The 18,167-nt window shown below is 38.9% G+C and overlaps 1 protein-coding gene across 2 annotated transcripts in view; it reads left to right on the top strand.

Moving 5' to 3' along the window:
- The window catches only part of WDSUB1 (WD repeat, sterile alpha motif and U-box domain containing 1), a 60,875-nt gene that overhangs the window by 24,889 nt on the left and 17,819 nt on the right, over positions 1–18,167 (top strand). The window contains exons 6-8 of one of the 2 annotated variants that reach the window (XM_006880800.1): positions 44–84; positions 164–270; positions 5,744–5,923. In XM_006880800.1, coding sequence (XP_006880862.1) covers positions 44–84; positions 164–270; positions 5,744–5,923 — 328 coding nt within the window. The remainder of the gene's footprint in view (positions 1–43; positions 85–163; positions 271–5,743; positions 5,924–18,167) is intronic. The other variant, XM_006880801.1, reaches the window with a different exon arrangement.

The raw sequence follows: 18,167 nt of genomic DNA, 5'->3' as shown, positions 1-18,167 counted from the left end.
TAGTTCTTTTTTTAAATATAATGCTGTGTTTCTTGTTTTCCAGTGTACTGAGAACATACTTCACACATTGACTCAACACACCAGGTCTGAATTTAACCACAACTTATATAATAGTATTTAAAAACTCGTCAAAGGATACATAATAATTGTTTTTATTAATTAGGTATGTCACCACCTGTGCCTTTGCACCTAATATCCTATTACTTGCCACTGGTTCAATGGACAAAACCGTGAACATCTGGCAGTTTGATCCAGAAGCACTTTGTCAAGGTCAGTAAGGACATTATCTTTACTCCACTTCAACGCCATTCATTGTAATAATTAGAAATTTTTAAAACTTTTTTGTTAAATTACTTACATTACTTTTCCAGTGTAAAATGTGCATCCTAGTTTAACATAATTGAAAAGTAATTTTAGAGAGGCAGTCGTCAGAACAGAGCAGGGAAACACTGCATGGTTCAAAATTGGGAAAGGTGTGTACGCAAGGGATGTGTCCTATTTCTATACCTTTTCAACCTGTATGCAGAACAGATTATCTGAGAGGCTGGGCTCTATGAGGAGAAGTGTGACGTCAGGATTGGTAGAAGATCTATCAACATTCTGTGTTATGCAGATGATACAACCGTGCTTGCTGAAACTGAGGAGGACCTGAAATGCTTGCTGCAGAGGGTCAAGGACTGCAGCCTTCAGTATGGATTGAGGCTCAATGTCAAGAAGACAAAGATTCTCACCACTGGACCAATTGGCAGCATCAGGATGGATGGTGAAGAGATTGAGATTGTTAACAATTTTAGTCTACTTGGCTCCACGGTCAACACTCCTGGCACCAGTAGCCAGGAAATAAAAAAAATGTATTGCGATGGGAAAGTCTGCTGTTAGTGATCTCTCCAGGGTACTGAAGAGCAATGGTGTCACTCTGGAGACTAAGGGCATCTGATACAGGCTATGGTCTTTGCAATCACTTGTTATGCATCAGAGAGTTGGACAATGACTAAGGATGATAGAAAGAGAATTGATGCCTTTGGAGAAGAGTACTGAATGTACCATGGACTGCCAAGAAAACAAACAGATTCATCCTGGAGAGGGTTAAACCAGGCTGCTCCTTGGAGGCAAGGATTATGGGAGGCAAGGATTCTGGGGCTTTTTCTGACATACTTTGGACATGTTGTAAAGAGGGACAGGTCCTTTGAGAGGGACATCATGCTTGGGAGGGTGGAGGGATGGCGAAGGAGGGGAAGACCCTCTATGAGGTAGATTGATTCAGTGACTGGGGTAATCGGGATGGGTGTCAGAGGCAGTGCGATTGGCACAGGATAGAGCAGGGTTTAGGGCTGTTGTACATAGGGTCGCTATGAGTCGCAGGCGACTCGACGGCACATCACAACAACAATATTAAAGAAATATTCTGAAAGAATTGGCCAAAAACAAGGCCCCAGGAATTGACGGCATGCCATTTAACATATTTTAACAAACCCTGGATGTGCTCACAAAGTTGTACCAAGAAATCAGGACAGCCATCTGGCCAACTGACTGGAAGAGATCTTTATTTGTTCCCATTCCAAAGAAAGGTGACCCAACAAAGTGTGGAAATTATCAAATATCATTAATATCATATGCAAGCAAGATTCTGCTGAAAATTATCCCAAAACAACAGGAACAGCACATCAACAGAGAACTTCCAGAAGTACAGCCTGGATTTAGAAGAGGTTGTGGTACTAAGGCTCATAGAGCTAATGTTAGATGGATCTTAGCTGAAAGCAGAGAACACTAGAGGAATGTCTATGTGTTTCATTGACTATGTAAAGGCATTTGAGTGTGGGTCACAACAAGTTGTGGCTGACTCTGAGAAGAATAGGAATCCCAGAACTCTTGATTGTGCTTAGGCGAAACCGATAGTTGGACCAAGAGATAGGTTGTCAGATCAAGGAAACACTGTGTGGTTCAAAATCAGGAAAAGTGTATGCCAGGGATGTGTTCTATCTCCATACCTTTTCAATCTATATGCAAAATAGATTATCTGGGAGGCTGGGCTCTATGAGGAGAAGTGTGGCATCAGGATTGGAGGTAGACTCATTAACAACCTGCGTTATACAGATGACACAACCTTGTTTGCTGAAACTGAGGAGGACCTGAAGCACTTAATGCAAAGGGTTAAGGACTGCAGCCTTCAATATGATTGAAGCTCAACATCAAGAAAACAAAGATTCTCACCACTGGGCCAATTGGCAGCATCATAGTAGATGATGAAGAAATTGAAATTGTTAACAGCTTTAGTTTGTTTGGCTCCATAATCAAAACTTTTGGTATCAAGCAGCCAGGAAATTAAAAGATGAATTACACTGGGAAAGTCAGGGATCTCTCCAGAGTACTGAAGAGCCACAGTGTCAGTCTGGAGACTAAGGTGCGTCTGATCCAGGCCATAGTCTTTGCAATTATTTGCTATATGCATCACAAAGCTGGACAATGAGTAGGGATAATAGAGAATTGAGGCCTTTGAACTGTGCTGCTGGAGAAGAGTTTTGAGTATACCATGGAATGCCAGAAAAACAAACAGGTTCATCTTAGAGAGGGTGAAACTAGGCTCCTCCTTGGAAACAAGGGTTCTGAGGCTTTGTCTGGCATACTCTAGGCATGTTGCAAGGAGAGACCAGTCCTTGGAGAGGGACATCCAGCTTGGAGGGGTGGAGGGACAGCACAAGAGAGGAAGACCCTTGATGAGATGGATTGATTCGGTGACTGGAGTCATGAAAGCAGGTGTTTCAGAGACAATAAGGTTGGCACAGAATAGAGCAGGGTTCAGGACTATTATACATAGGGTTGCTACAAGTAACTCGTAGCACATAACAACAATATTAAAGGAAGGTCTGGTGGCCTAGTGGTAAGAATCTGTGCTGCAGTCCTGAAGACGTGGTTTGAATCCACCAGCTGCTCTGTGGGGAGAAGGATGGGCAATCTCCTCTCCTCCAATTACTGCCTCTGAATATCTGCTGGAGGGTCAGTTCTGGGTCAATTCCAGCTTCATGGTAGACAACAGCAATATTAAAGTAGTTGACCTACATAAAAACCAAACCCACTGCTGTGGAATTGCTTCCAGCTCTAGCAATGCTGTTAAATAGAATAGAACTGCCCCTTACGGTTTCCAAGGTGGGAAATCTTTAAGGTGGTAGACTACCTCCTCTTTCTCACGTAGTGGCTAGTGGGTTAATCACTGACCTTTTGGTTAGCTCCGGTGTCCTAGTAGGTAAGGAATTACACTGTCAACCCAAAGATATGTTCAAATGGACTAGCTCCATGGGGGAAAGATGGGAAATAATCCTCCAGTGCAATTTACTGGCCCTGAAAACCTGCTGGCAGATCAGCTGGAAGTTGGTTCCAACTGAATTGCACATAACTGCTTTTGGCTGGCAGTCCAGTGCTTAACCATTCCGCCACCAGGCCCCTTGACCTACCTGAGAACTGTTGGTAAATGTTTTGGGTACACATTCATGCATGTCATATATTTTATAAATCAAAAAGCTAAACAGAAAATTTCAAAAGGCAGCCCAGGATGACAGAGCAGGATACTATAATGAAATGTGCAGAGAGCTGGAATCAGAAAATCAAGAGGGCTGAACTCGCTCAGCATTTCTTAAGCTGAAGGAGCTGAAAAACAAATTCAAGCCACAGGTGGCAATACTTAAGGATACTTTGGGTAGAATGATAAATGATCCAGGAAGTATCAAGAGAAGATGGAAGGAATACACAGAGTCACTGTATCAGAAGGAATTGGCTGACACAGAAGAATTTCATGAAATGATATATGAGCATGAACCTATAGTGATGAAGGAGGAAGTTCAAATTGCTCTGAAGGAATTGGCAAAAAAAAAGGCTCCAGGAGTTGACGGCATACCAATTGACATATTTCAGCAAACAGACACTGCGCTGAACGTGCTAAGTTTGTGCCAAGAAATCTGGAGAATAGCCAGCTGGCCGACTGACTGGAAAATATCTATATTTGTTCCCATTCCAAAGAAAGGTGACCCAACGGAGTGAAGAAATTATCGAACAATATCATTAATATCACATGCAAGCAAGATTCTGCTGAAAATTATCGAAAAATGTTTGGAACAATATGTCAACAGAGAACTGCCAGATGTGCAGGCTGGATTTAGAAGAGGCCATGGTACTGATACTATAGCTAATGTCAGATGGATCTTGGCAGAAAGCAAAGAATACCAGAAGAATGTCTATCTGTCCGTCATTGACTATGCAAAGGCTTTTGACTGTGTGGGTCACAACAAGGTGTGGCTGACTCTAAGAAGAATGGGAATCCCAGAACATTTGATTGTGCTGATGCGAAACTTATACTTGGACCAAGAGACAGTCGTCAGAACAGAGCAAGGAGACACTGCATGGTTCAAAATCAAGAAGGGAGTTCGTCAGGGATGTATTCTGTCTCCACAACTCTTCAATCTGTATGCAGAACAGATCATCCGATACACTGGGCTGTCTGAGGAGGAATGTGGCATCAGGATTGGTGGAAGAGTCATCAAAAACTTGCGTTGTGCAGATGACACAACCCTGCTTGCTGAAACTGAGGAGGAACTGAAGCACTTGCTGCAGAAGTTCAAGGACTGCAGCCTCCTATATAGATTGATGCTCAACATCAAGAAAACAAAGATTCTTACCACTGGGCCAATTGGCAGCATCAGTATGTATGGTGAAGAGATTGAGATAGTTAATAGTTTTAGTTTACTTGGCTCCACAATCAACACTCTCGGTAATAGCAGCCAGGAAATAAAGAGACAAATTGCATTGGGAAAGTTAGCTGGGAGGGACCGCTCAAGAGTGCTGAAGAGCAATGATGTCAGGCTGGAGACTAAGGTGCGCCTGATCCAGGCTATAGTCTTCGCAATTATGTGTTATGAATCAGAAAGTCGGACAGTGAATAGGGATGATAGAAAGAGAATTGATGCCTTTGAGTTGTGGTGCTGGAGAAGAGTGTTGACTATACCATGGACTGCTAGGAGAACAAACAGGTTTGTCCTGGTGAAGGTGAAGGCGGAATGCTCCTTGGAGTCAAGGATTCTGAAGCGCCGTCTGACATACTTTGGGCATGTTGCAAGGAGAGACTGGTCCTTGGAGAGGGACATCATGTTTGGCAGAGTGAAGGGGCGGCGAAGGAAAGGAAGACCTTCGATGAGACGGATCAGTTCTGTGACTGGAGTGGTGGGAGTACGTGCGTTTGGAATGGCTAGGTTGGAACAGGATACAACGGTGTTTAGGGCTCTTGTACTATGAGTTGCAAGCAACTCGATGGCACATAACAACATAATTATACTCCATACTAATTTTCTAATCTAAGACTAGAATTGAAATCATACATGAACCTTGTTTGGCTTCACTTTTGGCCTAATCAGGCAATTGACACCTAATATAGAAGTTTTCTTTTTATCACCGTCATAATAAAATGCTGATAGACAGATGGTAAATAGAATACTTCTATTGGTATGAGTTTTATGTAGTAAAGGACAATTGATTTTTCTTTAGTAAAAAAGCCAAATATCTAGAAGATAAATATTTAATAATTTAGTATGAAAATAAATAGCTCTAATGCTAATTAAATTATACATGTTGATTGATTGTAACATAGTAACACATTGAAGAAAATTTAATTTGCCATTCAAAGTTATAATATTTCTAAGCAGTGCTTTATTTTTTTTTTTGTTACTTCACTTTAATTTTTGCTCGTTTTTTGTTTAAGAAAGAAGCACAGAAGATCAGCTGAAGCAATTTACTGAAGATTGGTCAGAGGAAGATGTCTCGATGTGGCTTTGTGAACAAGGTTTAATGGACCTTGTTGATATTTTCAAGATGAATAATATTGATGGAAAAGAACTGTTAAATCTTACAAAAGAAAGCCTAGCTGATGATTTGAAAATTGGTAAGATCAGTGAAAGGTAACGCTCTTAAAAATTTGCTGTTAGCTTAGTTTTAAGTATATTATTATCCTCGATAAAGAATATTAAGTATCCTCTTAGTATTCTAGATGGCAGTTATTCTAGTGTTTTCTTTTAATAAAGGAAAGATTTCTACTAAGTTAGAGAAACTAGTATTTAACATTTCTTTGGATAAATAATGCAAGTCTGTAATTATAATTTTTTTTCTGGCATAATTTATAGGCCATAAAATGCATAGTTTTAATTGTACAGTTCAGTGAATTTTAGTATGATTAAAAACTTTGTTGTCAAGCCTTGGCTGACTTGAACCAGCTCATAGTTGACACTCCAGCATGTTTCAGAGGCTCTGAATCTCATGAGAAGAAATTGACTAACTTTCTCCCACTGAGCAGCTGGTGGATTTGAAAGGCCCGAGTGGCACAGCCTTTGGGTTAGCAGCACAGCTTCCTAAAGACAGGCCACTGAGCTCTCTTTAGTTTGTTTGGAGTTAGGATTATACTGCATCAGGGATGCATTCTGTCTCCACATATTTTCAAACTGTGTGCAGAACAGATTATTCAGGAAGTTGGGCTTTATGAAGAGAAATATGGCATCAGGATTGGAAGAAGACTCATCAACAACCAGTATCATGCAGAATACATAATCTTGCTTGCTGAAACGGAGGAGGACCTGAATTGCTTGCTACAGAAGGTCAAGGACTTTAATCTTCAGTATGGATTGAAGTTCAATATCAAGAAGACAAAAGATTGTCACCACTGGGCCAATTGGCAGCACCATGATTGATGGAGAAGAGATTGAAGTTGTTAACAATTACAGCTTGTTCTGCTCCACAGTCAACACTCTTGGCACCAGCAGTCAGGAAATCAAAAGACAAATTGCTTTGGGAAAATCTGCTGTCAGGGACTTTTCCAGAGTACTTAAAAGCAACAATGTCAATCAAGAGACTAAAGTGCACCTGATCCAGGCCATGGTCTTCACAATTACTTGGTATACATTAGAAAGCTGGACAGTGACTAAGGATGACAGAACAATTGATGCCTTTGAATTGTGGTGCTGGAGAAGAGTCTTTAACATACTGTGGACCACCAAGAAAACAAATAGGTCTGTCTTGAAGAGGGTGAAACCAAGTTTCTCCTTGGAGGCTAGGCTTTAGAAGCTCTTTTTGGCACATGGCCAGGAGAGACCCATCTTTGGAGAAGGACATCATGCTTAGAAGGGTGGAGGGACAGCGCAGGAGAGGAAGAACTGGATGAGATGGATTGATACAGTAACTGGGGCAATGGAGTAGGTGTGTTGAATCAGTCAGACTGGCTCAGGACAGGGAATGCTTCAGAGCAGATGTACATAGGGTCACTATGAATTGCAAGTGACTTGATGTCACATAACAACAGCAAATATACTCTCTACTTCTGGAACATTTTCATTACCTCAAAAAAAAAAAAGATCATGTACTGATTAGAAATCAGTACTTATTTCCTCTCCTCCCACCCACCATTTCATACAACCACTCATGCTTTTTTAAGTATATTTGTCTATACTAGATACTTCTTATAAATACAATCATATAATTTATGGAATTTTGTGATTTGCTCTTTCCCTTATGTAATGTTTTCAAGACTCATCTGTGTTTTAGAATGTATCAGAACTTCATTTCTTTTAGGTCTGAGTAATGGTTCATTGTGTGGATATACCACATTTTCTTCATTTGCTCTTCATTTGATGGATACTGAGATTATTTACTTTTTTTTTTACTATCATGAATAATGCTTCTGTGAATATTCATGTACAAATTTTTGTGTGAACTTATTTTCGTAGTTTCACCATTCATCCAGTAAGAAACACCTGGGCTGTTGCCATCTCTTTGATACTGTAAATAAAGGCAGTAAATATGAGAGTACATATATCAGTTAGTGTTACAGTTCTTACTTCTTTAAGATATAAACTTTATATAGCAGTGTGATTGCTAAGTCAAATTTAATTCCATTTTCTACCTTATAAGGAAGATCCAAGCTGTCTTCCACTGATACTGAAACGTTATATTCTCACCAGCATTACATTTGAGTTCCAGTCACACCCTCCCCAGCATTTGTTGTTTACGGTCATACTGGACTTTGCTATCATTGCTTGAGACATGATTGTTGTTTTGATTTGTATCTCTGATGGCTAATGATCTTGAGCTTTTCTTCATGTGTGTGTTGGTCTTCTGAATGGCTTCTTTAGTGAAGTCATCCCTCTGTCCATTCTGTGACTGAGTTGTCATTTCTTGTTCAAATGTTGAAGTTTTCTATAAATTAGAGATTAGATTCCTATGAGATATATTGTTGCTGAATATTTTTTCACCAGTCTGTTAAAAAAAAACAAACCTCACTGTTATCAAGTAAGAACTAACATAGCTGACCCTCTGTTGAAGCTGTAAATCACACGGGAGGAAATTATCCTCCTCCCACAGAGCCACTAGTGATTTGAACTTGCGGAGAGGTACTAAGTTCCGACAAGCTAGAGCTCTTTTTACCTTTTGTAGAAGTCTTTTGATTCACTTAGAGATTTAATTCTTGGGTGATCCAAATAGATATCTTCTCCTCTGCTAATGGCAAAAAGTGTTTGAAAGAGTCTTATATCAATGTGAACAAATGGGAATTTGTTTCAGTCATCACAGTTATTGTGTGCCAACAAGTTGATTCTGACTCATTGTGGCCCTCCATGAAAGAGTATATCTGCCTCATTAGAATTTCCTGTAGGAGCAGATTGCCAGGTCTTTCATAAGTTGGTTATTATTCTCCCATGAAGTGGCTGTTGGCTTTGAATTGCTAGCCTTCTGGTTAGCAGCCAAAGGTTAGGAATTGCCCCAGAAGGGCTCCTCATCATAATGTAGGAAGCTGATTAATTGTGAAAAGTTGTATACATTGAAGTATTATTATTAAAGACCAAAGGAGCCAATTAAATTTGACGCTTAAAATAATTATCTTGTAGGAACTGAGTAATTGGCTGATATTTTTCTGTTAGTACTTTGATAAATAAAGAATAAAGGAACTTTCTGCAGACTTGTGTATCTGTTGGAAGCTAGTGCTCTAATAAAAGATACTAGCCTTTTCCTAGGATTATGCTAATGAAACCTACAGTACAATAGGTAAACACTTTAAGAAGCAAATAACTTCTTGTATCTAGTATTTGCATAAGGAAAGTCTAGACAGAAATTATAAGTACAAAAGATTCTTGATATGAAGAGGGCTATGTCTTGAGACATCTTTTAAGTTCACAAATTTGTGGACAATGGCAGTATTTAATCTCCTTTTCAAAGTTGTTTTGAGATGTGATACTGAGCAAGCCATACATTTTCTAACTTGCCTTATTGATTTCTGTATGCATCCTGGCCTCAGCTTATATCTGGGCTTTAGGACATTTTTATTGCACATTTAAAAATATTGGAGTTTAAAGCAGCCATCAGAACTGAGCAAGGAAACACTGCATGGTTCAAAATTGAGAAGGGTGTATGCCAGGAATTGTCTATCTCTGTACCTTTTCAATATGCAGAACAGATTATCCAGCAGGCTGGGCTCTATGAGGAGAAATGTGGCAGCAGGATTAGAAGAAGCCTCGGCAACAATCTGCTTTACACAGATGATACAACCTTGTTTGCTGAAAATGAGGAGGACCTGAAGCACTTGCTACAGAAGGTCAAGGACTGCAGCCTTCAATATGGATTGAGGTTCAACATCAAGAAAACAAAGATTCTCACCACTGGGCCTATTGGCAGTATCATAACAGACAGTGAAGAGATTGAGATTGTTAACAGCTTTAGTTTGCTTCGCTCCACAATCAGCACTCTTGGTACCAGCATACAGGAAATGAAAAGACGAATTGCATTGGGAAAGTCTGCTGTCAGAAGTCTCTGTATAGTACTGAAGAGCCACAGTGTCAGTCTGGAGACTAAGGTGTGCCTGATTCAGGCCATGGGTTTTATAAATTGCTTGCTATGCGTCAGAAAGCTGGACAGTGACTATGGATGATAGAAAGAGAATTTATGGCTTTGAGCTGTGGTGCTGGAGAATAGTATTGAATATACCTTGGACTGCCAAGAGAACAAACAAATTCATCCCGGAGAGGATGAAAACTGTTTGCTCCTTAGAGGCAAGGATTCTGAAGCTTTGTCTGACATACTTTGGATATGTTGCAAAGAGGGATAAGTCCTTGAAGAGGACGTCATGCTTGGGAGGGTGGAGAGACAGTGCAGGAGAGGAAGACCCTCAATGAGATGGATTGATTAAGTGACTGGGGTAAAGGGGGGTAAGTGTATCAGAGACAGTAAGATTGGAAAGGGATAGAGCAGGGAACAGGACTGTTGTACATAGGGTGACTGAGTCGCAAATGACTTGACAGCACATAACAACAACAGATGATAAAATAATGGAAACTTTGAATAACATATACAAAGAAATTGCTGTTTGTTAGGTCAATCTGATATTTAAGTAGTCATCAGTTATTTTAATTTGGAACCTTTTTTCAAAGGTTCATTCTACCTTTTGCTCTACTTGAATTTCTAAGCAATGTTTTAATTTATATTATAAAAGCGTATGAGGCACAGGTCTCATTTTCTAATTTACAAGTTATGATAGCACATGCCTTTTTAAACCATAAACTTCATTATCCTTTATATATTTGTGCTTTGAAAGTTTCATACAGTGTTCTTGTTCGTTTTTCAGTATGTAGCTTTTCACTTATTGCTTGTTCAGCTTTCTCTTTGCTGTGGAGTCGAAACTGACTCATAGATAGCCCTCCATTGGGTTTCCAAAGCTGTAAATTTCACAGAAGGACATTGCTTCTCTGTTTTCAGCAGAGCTGTGGGTAGAATTGAACCCCCAAAGAAGCTCAGCCTTAGGGTTACCAGCGAGACTCCCCATGGACTGCATCACCAGTGCTCCCTTGCTTAGCTGTATTTATATATATCTTTAACTAATAGGGGGCATTTTTGTTTTGTTTGTGCAACGTTAAAGTGAAACGGTCTCTTCATATGTACTTACCGTGGGCCTGTGCACTGACTCATTGTTAGAATAGACAAAATCCTTCTAGCTTTTCCTTTTCTTAAATTGTCCTCACTCCTTTCCAGTGATAACTTGGTTGATTTTTCAGTGTCTCTTTATCAAATCCATCAGAGTCCCTGTTACTGCCTTGTACAAAGATGCCAGCCACAGGTCTATAGCTTATATTATACGTTTATAAAGCAACTTTAACCTCCATGTTTTGTTGGAAGTATCCATGGTATTTGATTCTGCCATTTAATTATTTTATTTGTATGTGTGAAATTCAGAAAAAAAATTTTTTTTTCATAAACATTTACAGAAAAAAATTTAAAACTACACTTTTCCCTTTACTGTCTTCATCAAATCTTCTTTTAAAATATGTAGTATACATATAGTTTTCTCTCTTTTCTTTGTTACTAATATTTTTCTATTCAGAAGTTTACTTTTTCTGTCTTCCTAAAATTAAAAAAGAAGCAGATATTTTCGCTTTGATTTATAAAACTAACTTTTAACTTTGAAATGATTGATAAACTATACTTTTTATTTCCCAGACTGTAGGGCTGCCCTGATGTTAACTTGGCATGCGAAGAAGCTAGTGGACCTGTTTTGCCTCATTTTTGAACCTTACTCTTTCCTAGACTTCACCCCCTCCCCAAGTTGGCATGAGGCTTACAAACAAAGCTGGGTAATAGTAAGAGTGAGCCATCATTTCCTGCCTTTTCACTTTGTTTCACTATGGAGTTCTGTTGGTTTCTTGAGTTTTGTTTGTTTTTTATCTTCTTGAAGATTACTAGCTTTTGTGTATCCCTCAAACACTCAGTTATCATATTTATTCATATTGGTCATCGCATTGTCACGTTTGAATAAGGAGAGATGGTAACTCTCTTTTATTTTTTTTATTCATCTTCTTGTCAAGAACCAAATGCCATTTCAGTACTAAAGTAAATAGTACCTAGACCTTACCCTTTAACCATCCTCGTTTATAAAGCCTCTGCTGGTAAGGAACGTATTCTACTGAGCAATTCCATTCATAGCTCTAATCCTCAAATTGTCTCTCAGGTACAAAATGAGATGTTTGTCTCTTCTCTGGTTAAGATCTAGAGATGTGATTTGGTAATTGTTTCCCCAAGGACTAGGTACTCTGACTTCATTTTTTTAATGGCATTAAAATTAGACAAGACTAGCATTCAAAACTGTTCTTGTCTGAGACATTTAGAATTAACTTTCCCTGTTCTCTATTACAAATTATAGTACACATGTATAGTATTTTGGTAGAAGGAGATACACAGTATTTTTCTCCAGAATATTCTACAGGTATTCCCCACTATCCATAAAAGAGCATTCTTGTGAAACTTGTTATAAGCTGAAATGTTGTAAAGAAACAATTATTCATTTATCTAGAAAAACATTTTGAATTTATGGGACAAAAAAGTATAACCTTACAAAATCATACCCACCAATATAATGCTTAGATAACACTAGGATATTCTTCCTGCCTTTGAAAACCATCTCAAGGATGTTGTTGTTATTAGGTGCCGTGGAGTTGAGTATGCCATTTTGGCTGTCACCATGTCAATCCACCTGGTAGAGGGTCTTCCTCTCCTTTGCCAACCCACCACCCTTCCTACCATAAATTCCTTTCCAAGGAATAGCCCCTCCTAGCAACATACTTGAAGTATGTGAAGCAAAGCTTCATCATTCTTGCTTCCAAAGAGCACTCTAGCTGTACCTTCTCCAAGACATTTGTGCTCTTAGAAGGCCATGATATGTTCAGTACTTTTCTCCAGCACCACAACTCAAAGGCACCAGTTCTTCTGTCATCCCTATTCATTGTCCAACTCTCAGATGCATAGCAAGTGATCAGAAAGACCATAGCCTGAATCAGACACACTTTAGTCCTCAAACTGACATCATTACTCCTCAATAATTTGGAAAAATCCCTAACTTAACACTTTCCCAGTGCAATCCATCTCCTGATTTCCTGAATGTTGGTACCAATGGTCTTAACTGTGGATCCAAGTAACATGAAATTGTTGACAGTTTCAGTCTCCTCTCAATCCATCATAATGTTGTCTGTCATTCCAGTGGTAAGAATCTCTGTTTTCTTGACATTGAGGTGGAATCCATACTGAAAGCTGCATTTCCTTGATCCTCTGCAACAAGTGCTTCAAGTCCTCACTTTTGAAATCTAGGTTGTATCATCTGCATAATGCATGTTATTATTGAGTCTTCCTCTGATCCTGATGCCACATTCCTCTTCACAGAGTCCAGTTTCTCAAATGATTTTCTCAGCATACAGATTAAATAGGTATGAAAAGAGAATACAGCCCTGACACATTCCCTTCTTAATTTTAAACCATACAGTATATTCCTGCTCTGTTTGCACAGTAACCTTTTGGTTATAAGTATAACCAAATATATTTGTATATATAACCAAATATATAAGTATAGGTTTCACATGAACATAATTAAGTCTCTGGGATTCCCATTCTTTTCAGTATTAGCTGTACCTTGTTATGATCCACACAATCCCCTTTGCACAGTCAATAAAACACAAATAGACATTTTTTCTGGTATTTTTTACTTTCAGCCAGGATCCATCTGACATCAGCAATGATAACCCTGGTACCATGACCTCTTCTAAATCCTGCTTGAACTATTGCCAGTTTCCTATCTATGTTCTAGCTGTTTTTTAAAAAATAATCTTAATTAGTATTTTGCTTGCATATGATAATTATAATATTATTCAATAATTTCACACACAGCTGGATCACCTTTCTTGGAAATGGGAAAAATATGGATCTTTTCCAATATTGGCAAGACAGCTGTCCTTCAAATTTCCCAAAATACACTGATGAGTGCATCCAAGCCTGCATATGTTAATTTAAGCAAGTCAATTGATATCCCATTGATTTCTGGGTCTTATTTTTTTGCCAATCCCTTCCACTTTCTCCTTTATTACCGTTGACTCCTGTTCTTATGGAACTTCCTGAAAATTTTCAGTGTCAATTAGAGTCTTAAGGATAGATTTAACTAATTGAGTGTTAATGATTACAGACTAGATGAGTTGTAAGATGACATCAAGAATATCATCCATAAAGAAAGAAAAGGTCATTAAAAAGAGAAGAAAGAAAAGGCCAAAATGAATGTCTGAAGAGACTCTGAAAATTGCACTGAAATGCAGAGAGAAAGAAAAAAAAAAGAGAAGAAATACTGAAATAAAAAGATGAACAGAAGATTTCAAAGGGTAGCTCAAAAACACAAAACAAAGTATTACAATAAAATGTACAGAGAGCTGGTATTAGGAAACCAAAAGGGAAGAAGATACTCAACATTTCTCAAGCAGAAAAAAGTGAAGAACAAATTCAAACCTCAGATTGCAATACTGAAGGATTCTGTGGGCAAACTCTTGAATGATACAGGAAGCATCAGAAGAAGAGAGAAGGAATGTACAGTCACAGTACCAAAAAGAATTGGTTGACACTTAACCATTTCAGGAAGTAGCATCTGATCAATGGTAATGAAAGAGGAAGTCCAAGCTACACTGAACACATTGGCAGAAAACAAGGTCCCAGGCATTGATAGGATATCAGATGACATGTTTCAACAGATACAGCCCTGGATGTGCTCACTGGTCTATATCAAGAAGTTTGGAAGAGAGCTACCTGGTCAGCTGAGTTGAGTATACATATTAATAATTTGTCATGAAATTTTTCCCTTTAGCAGAAACAGGACTTAATAGAATTTCTAGAACTTTCTATCAGAACACTTGTCAGGCCAAAGGATAGGAAGAGGTCCATATTCCCATTTCTGAGAAAGGTGATCCAACAGAATGTGGAAGCTATCAAATAATATAAAAAGCAAACAAAATACTACTGAAGATCATTAAAAAATGGCTGAAACAGTACATAGATAGAGAACTGCTAGAAATTAAAGAATTTAGAAGAGGCCGTGGCATCAGGCATTTCATTGCTGATATCAAACGAGTCATGGCTGAAAGTAAAGAATACCAGAAGAATGTCTGTTTTTGCTTTGTTGACTATGCAAAGGCATTTGATTGTGGGGGTCATAAGTTGTAGCTAACACTGAGAATGGGAATCTCAGAGCATTTCATTGTGCTCATGTGAAACTTATACCTAGACCAGGAGGCTACTGAGCAAACAGAGCAAGAGAACAGTACTTGGCTTAAAATTAAGAAAATATGTCAGGGGTTGTATTCTCTTTTCATACTTCTTCAATCTATATGCTGAGAAAATTATTTGAGAAGCTGAACTGTTTGAAGAAGAATGTGGCATCGAGATCGGAAGAAGACTCACCAATAACCTGCATTATGCAGATTACACAATCTTGTTTGCTGAAAATGTGGAGGACTTGAAAGACTTGTTATAGAAGATCAAAGAATAAAGCCTTCAATATGAATTGTGCCTCAACAACAAAAAACAAGAATTTTTACCACTGCTGATAGGCAACATCATGATAGATGGAGAAAAGATTAAAACTGTCAACCACTTCATATTACTTAGAAACATAATTAAGACCTTGGTACCAGCAGTCAGCAAATCAGGAGATGTATTGCATTGGGAAAGTCTGCAGTTAGAGACCTCTCCAAATTATTGAGGAGTAATGATTCCAGTTTGAGGACTAAGGTGTGTCTGATTCAGGCTATGGTCTTTCTGATCATTTGCTATGCATCTGAGAGCTGGACAATGAATAAGAATGACAGAAGAATTAATTCCTTTGAGTTGTGGTATTGGAGAAGAGCACTGAATGTCCCATGGATGGCCTAAAGAACAAACATAAATGTCTTGGAGAAGGTACACCAGAGTGCTCTTTGGAGGCAAAGATAGTGAAGCTTAGCCTCACATTCTTTGAGCATGTTCCTAGAAGGGGCTATTCCTTGGAGAGAGACATGATGCTAGGAAGGGTGGAGAATTGGCGAAGGAGGGGAAGACCCTCAAACAGGCAGATAGACACAGGGACTGCTGCAATGGGCTTAAGTGTTTCAGGAAGTGTGAGGATGGATAGGACGGAGTTCAGATACGTTGTTCATGGGATTGCTGTGGGTTGTAGTCAGCTTGACAGCACCTAACAACCACAGTAACAGTACTCAAATTGTAATACACATATCACCGTATCTTACCCTTTCTCTAATAGCCCAACCTCAATAAAGTTATCTCATCAAAATTTTGAACCTGTTGAGCTTGTTCATCTGTTAAATTATCCATCTCCACCCATGTTTCTCTCTGTACTTAGCTTAGAGTACATATTCCATCGTTACAACTTCTCCTATTACCTACTGTTGTATTTGCCTGAAAAAATTACAGGGCTCAGATACTCTTGGAAAAAATACAGCAATGTGGATAAGATGGCAACTACTTGAGATTTAGTCCTGGAACAATCCTGAAAAGGAATGGGCTCAAATTCTTGTGTTTCTCTGACTTATTATAGTAGGGCCGCTCACCATAGCCAGTAGTGTGCTTGGTCACGTGGTCTGTGAGGAGTTGTGCTGCTAATCCAAAGGCCGTGCTTATCTGATGGTTCAGATTCACCAGTGGCTTTGAAAGAGAATGGTGGGCAGCCTTTACTGCCTCTAATTCTGTGAAGTCAATTCTGATTCCATGCCAATGACTGAATGCCGCCCAAACAGGCATTTTTGTGAAGAGTCTCTTGACTCTGGATATTGAATCTTATATAGAACCTCAGATAATTTCTTTAATTCTATAGTAATTCTCAGCTTAACTCTTTAAAGACCATTCAAACTGTTTTTCACAGAATCTGTACCATTTTATAGTTCCATTAGCAATAGGTGGTGTTGTGTACCATTGTGTCAAAACTGACTCTTAACTGACCCTCCAGCAGGTTTCAGAGGCTGTAAACTACACAGGAGGAGTACCAACTTTCTCTTTTGGAGCAGCTGGTAGATTTAAACTATGTACCTTTAGGTTGGCAGTGCAGCTCCTTACTGCTAGGCCATCACAGCTCGCTAGGAACAGAGAAGAATTCTGATTCCTTCACATTCTTCACATCCTCACTATCACTTGTGGATTTTTTTTTCCATTTTGGGGTTTTTTGGGGGCTTTTTGTCTTACCTATCTTATTGGTAGGAGGAGTTTATATATCATTGTGGTTTTGATATGTTTCCCTGATAACTATTAGCATGGAAGCATTGAGTTGAAAAACTTTTTGTACTTGCTTACAGTTTGTGTTTCTTCTTCAGTGAAATGTCTATTCAAGTTTTTTGCTCATTTTAAAATTAGGTTATTTTGTCTTTTTGTTGTTGAGTTGTAGGGTTTCTTTATATATTTTCGTTAATAGACCCTCATCAAATCAGAAAATATCTTTGTGTGATACATGTTTTTAGAGGTTTATTAAAAAAGAGGAATCAGACCCATTGCTGTTTAGTCAGTTCCAACTAATGACAATCCTCTGACTTTCCAAGGCTGTGAATCATAAGGGATGGAGACTGCCTCATCTTTGTCCTTCGAAGTGGCTAGTGGATTTGAACCACCAGCCTTTCAGGTAACAGCCCAAATCTCAACTTTACCAGCAGAGTTTATAGAATAATTGATGTAAAGAAATTCTTAATTTTTATGTAATGCTTTAAAAGAATTGTTAAATAATTTGCAGTTTGAGTTTAGTGAACTACATGGAAAAGAAATCAAAGGAAAGCAGTTAGGCCATCTTTAAGTATCAGGCAGCTCCTAGGTTGACTCACCACATTTCTCTACATTTTGGCAATAAAGAAATGAGTACAAATCAATCATTCCTCATTGTACAGAGTGGCAGTATAAGTTCCCATGTGTCCCCTCTCTCCCCTAAATCTCAGGGCCATACTGTGGGGGTTTGTGTCAGAGCTGAGGTATCCTGATCTTATGAATCCCTCACTATTATAAGGGAAGTGCTCCAAGCTTACCCAGTCTTTGCCCAAGAGGGAGACGTTAGCTTTGTTTCAGTTGCTGTTGAGTCAGATTTGATTCCTGACGATACCATGTTTATAAGAGTTCTTCTGAGCTGCATAGGGTTTTCAGAAGTAGATCACAAGGCCTTTCTATTGAGGTCCCTCTGGGTACACCTGAACCTCCAGCCCTCTGTTTAAGTGTGTCTTTTTGTGTCTGTCTCTGTGTGTGTGTCTCTGTGTGTGTGTGTCTGTCTGTGTGTGTCTGCCTGTCTGTGTCTCTGTGTGTGTGTCTGTGTCTCTATGTGTGTCTGT

This window comes from Elephantulus edwardii, unplaced genomic scaffold, assembly GCF_000299155.1.
Source record: "Elephantulus edwardii isolate Elephantulus edwardi_28Jun2011 unplaced genomic scaffold, EleEdw1.0 scaffold00010, whole genome shotgun sequence".
In the NCBI taxonomy this organism is placed as follows: Eukaryota; Metazoa; Chordata; class Mammalia; order Macroscelidea; family Macroscelididae; genus Elephantulus; species Elephantulus edwardii.
The sequence above is the reverse complement of the archived record's forward strand: the minus strand, read 5'-3'. Positions and strand labels throughout refer to the sequence as shown.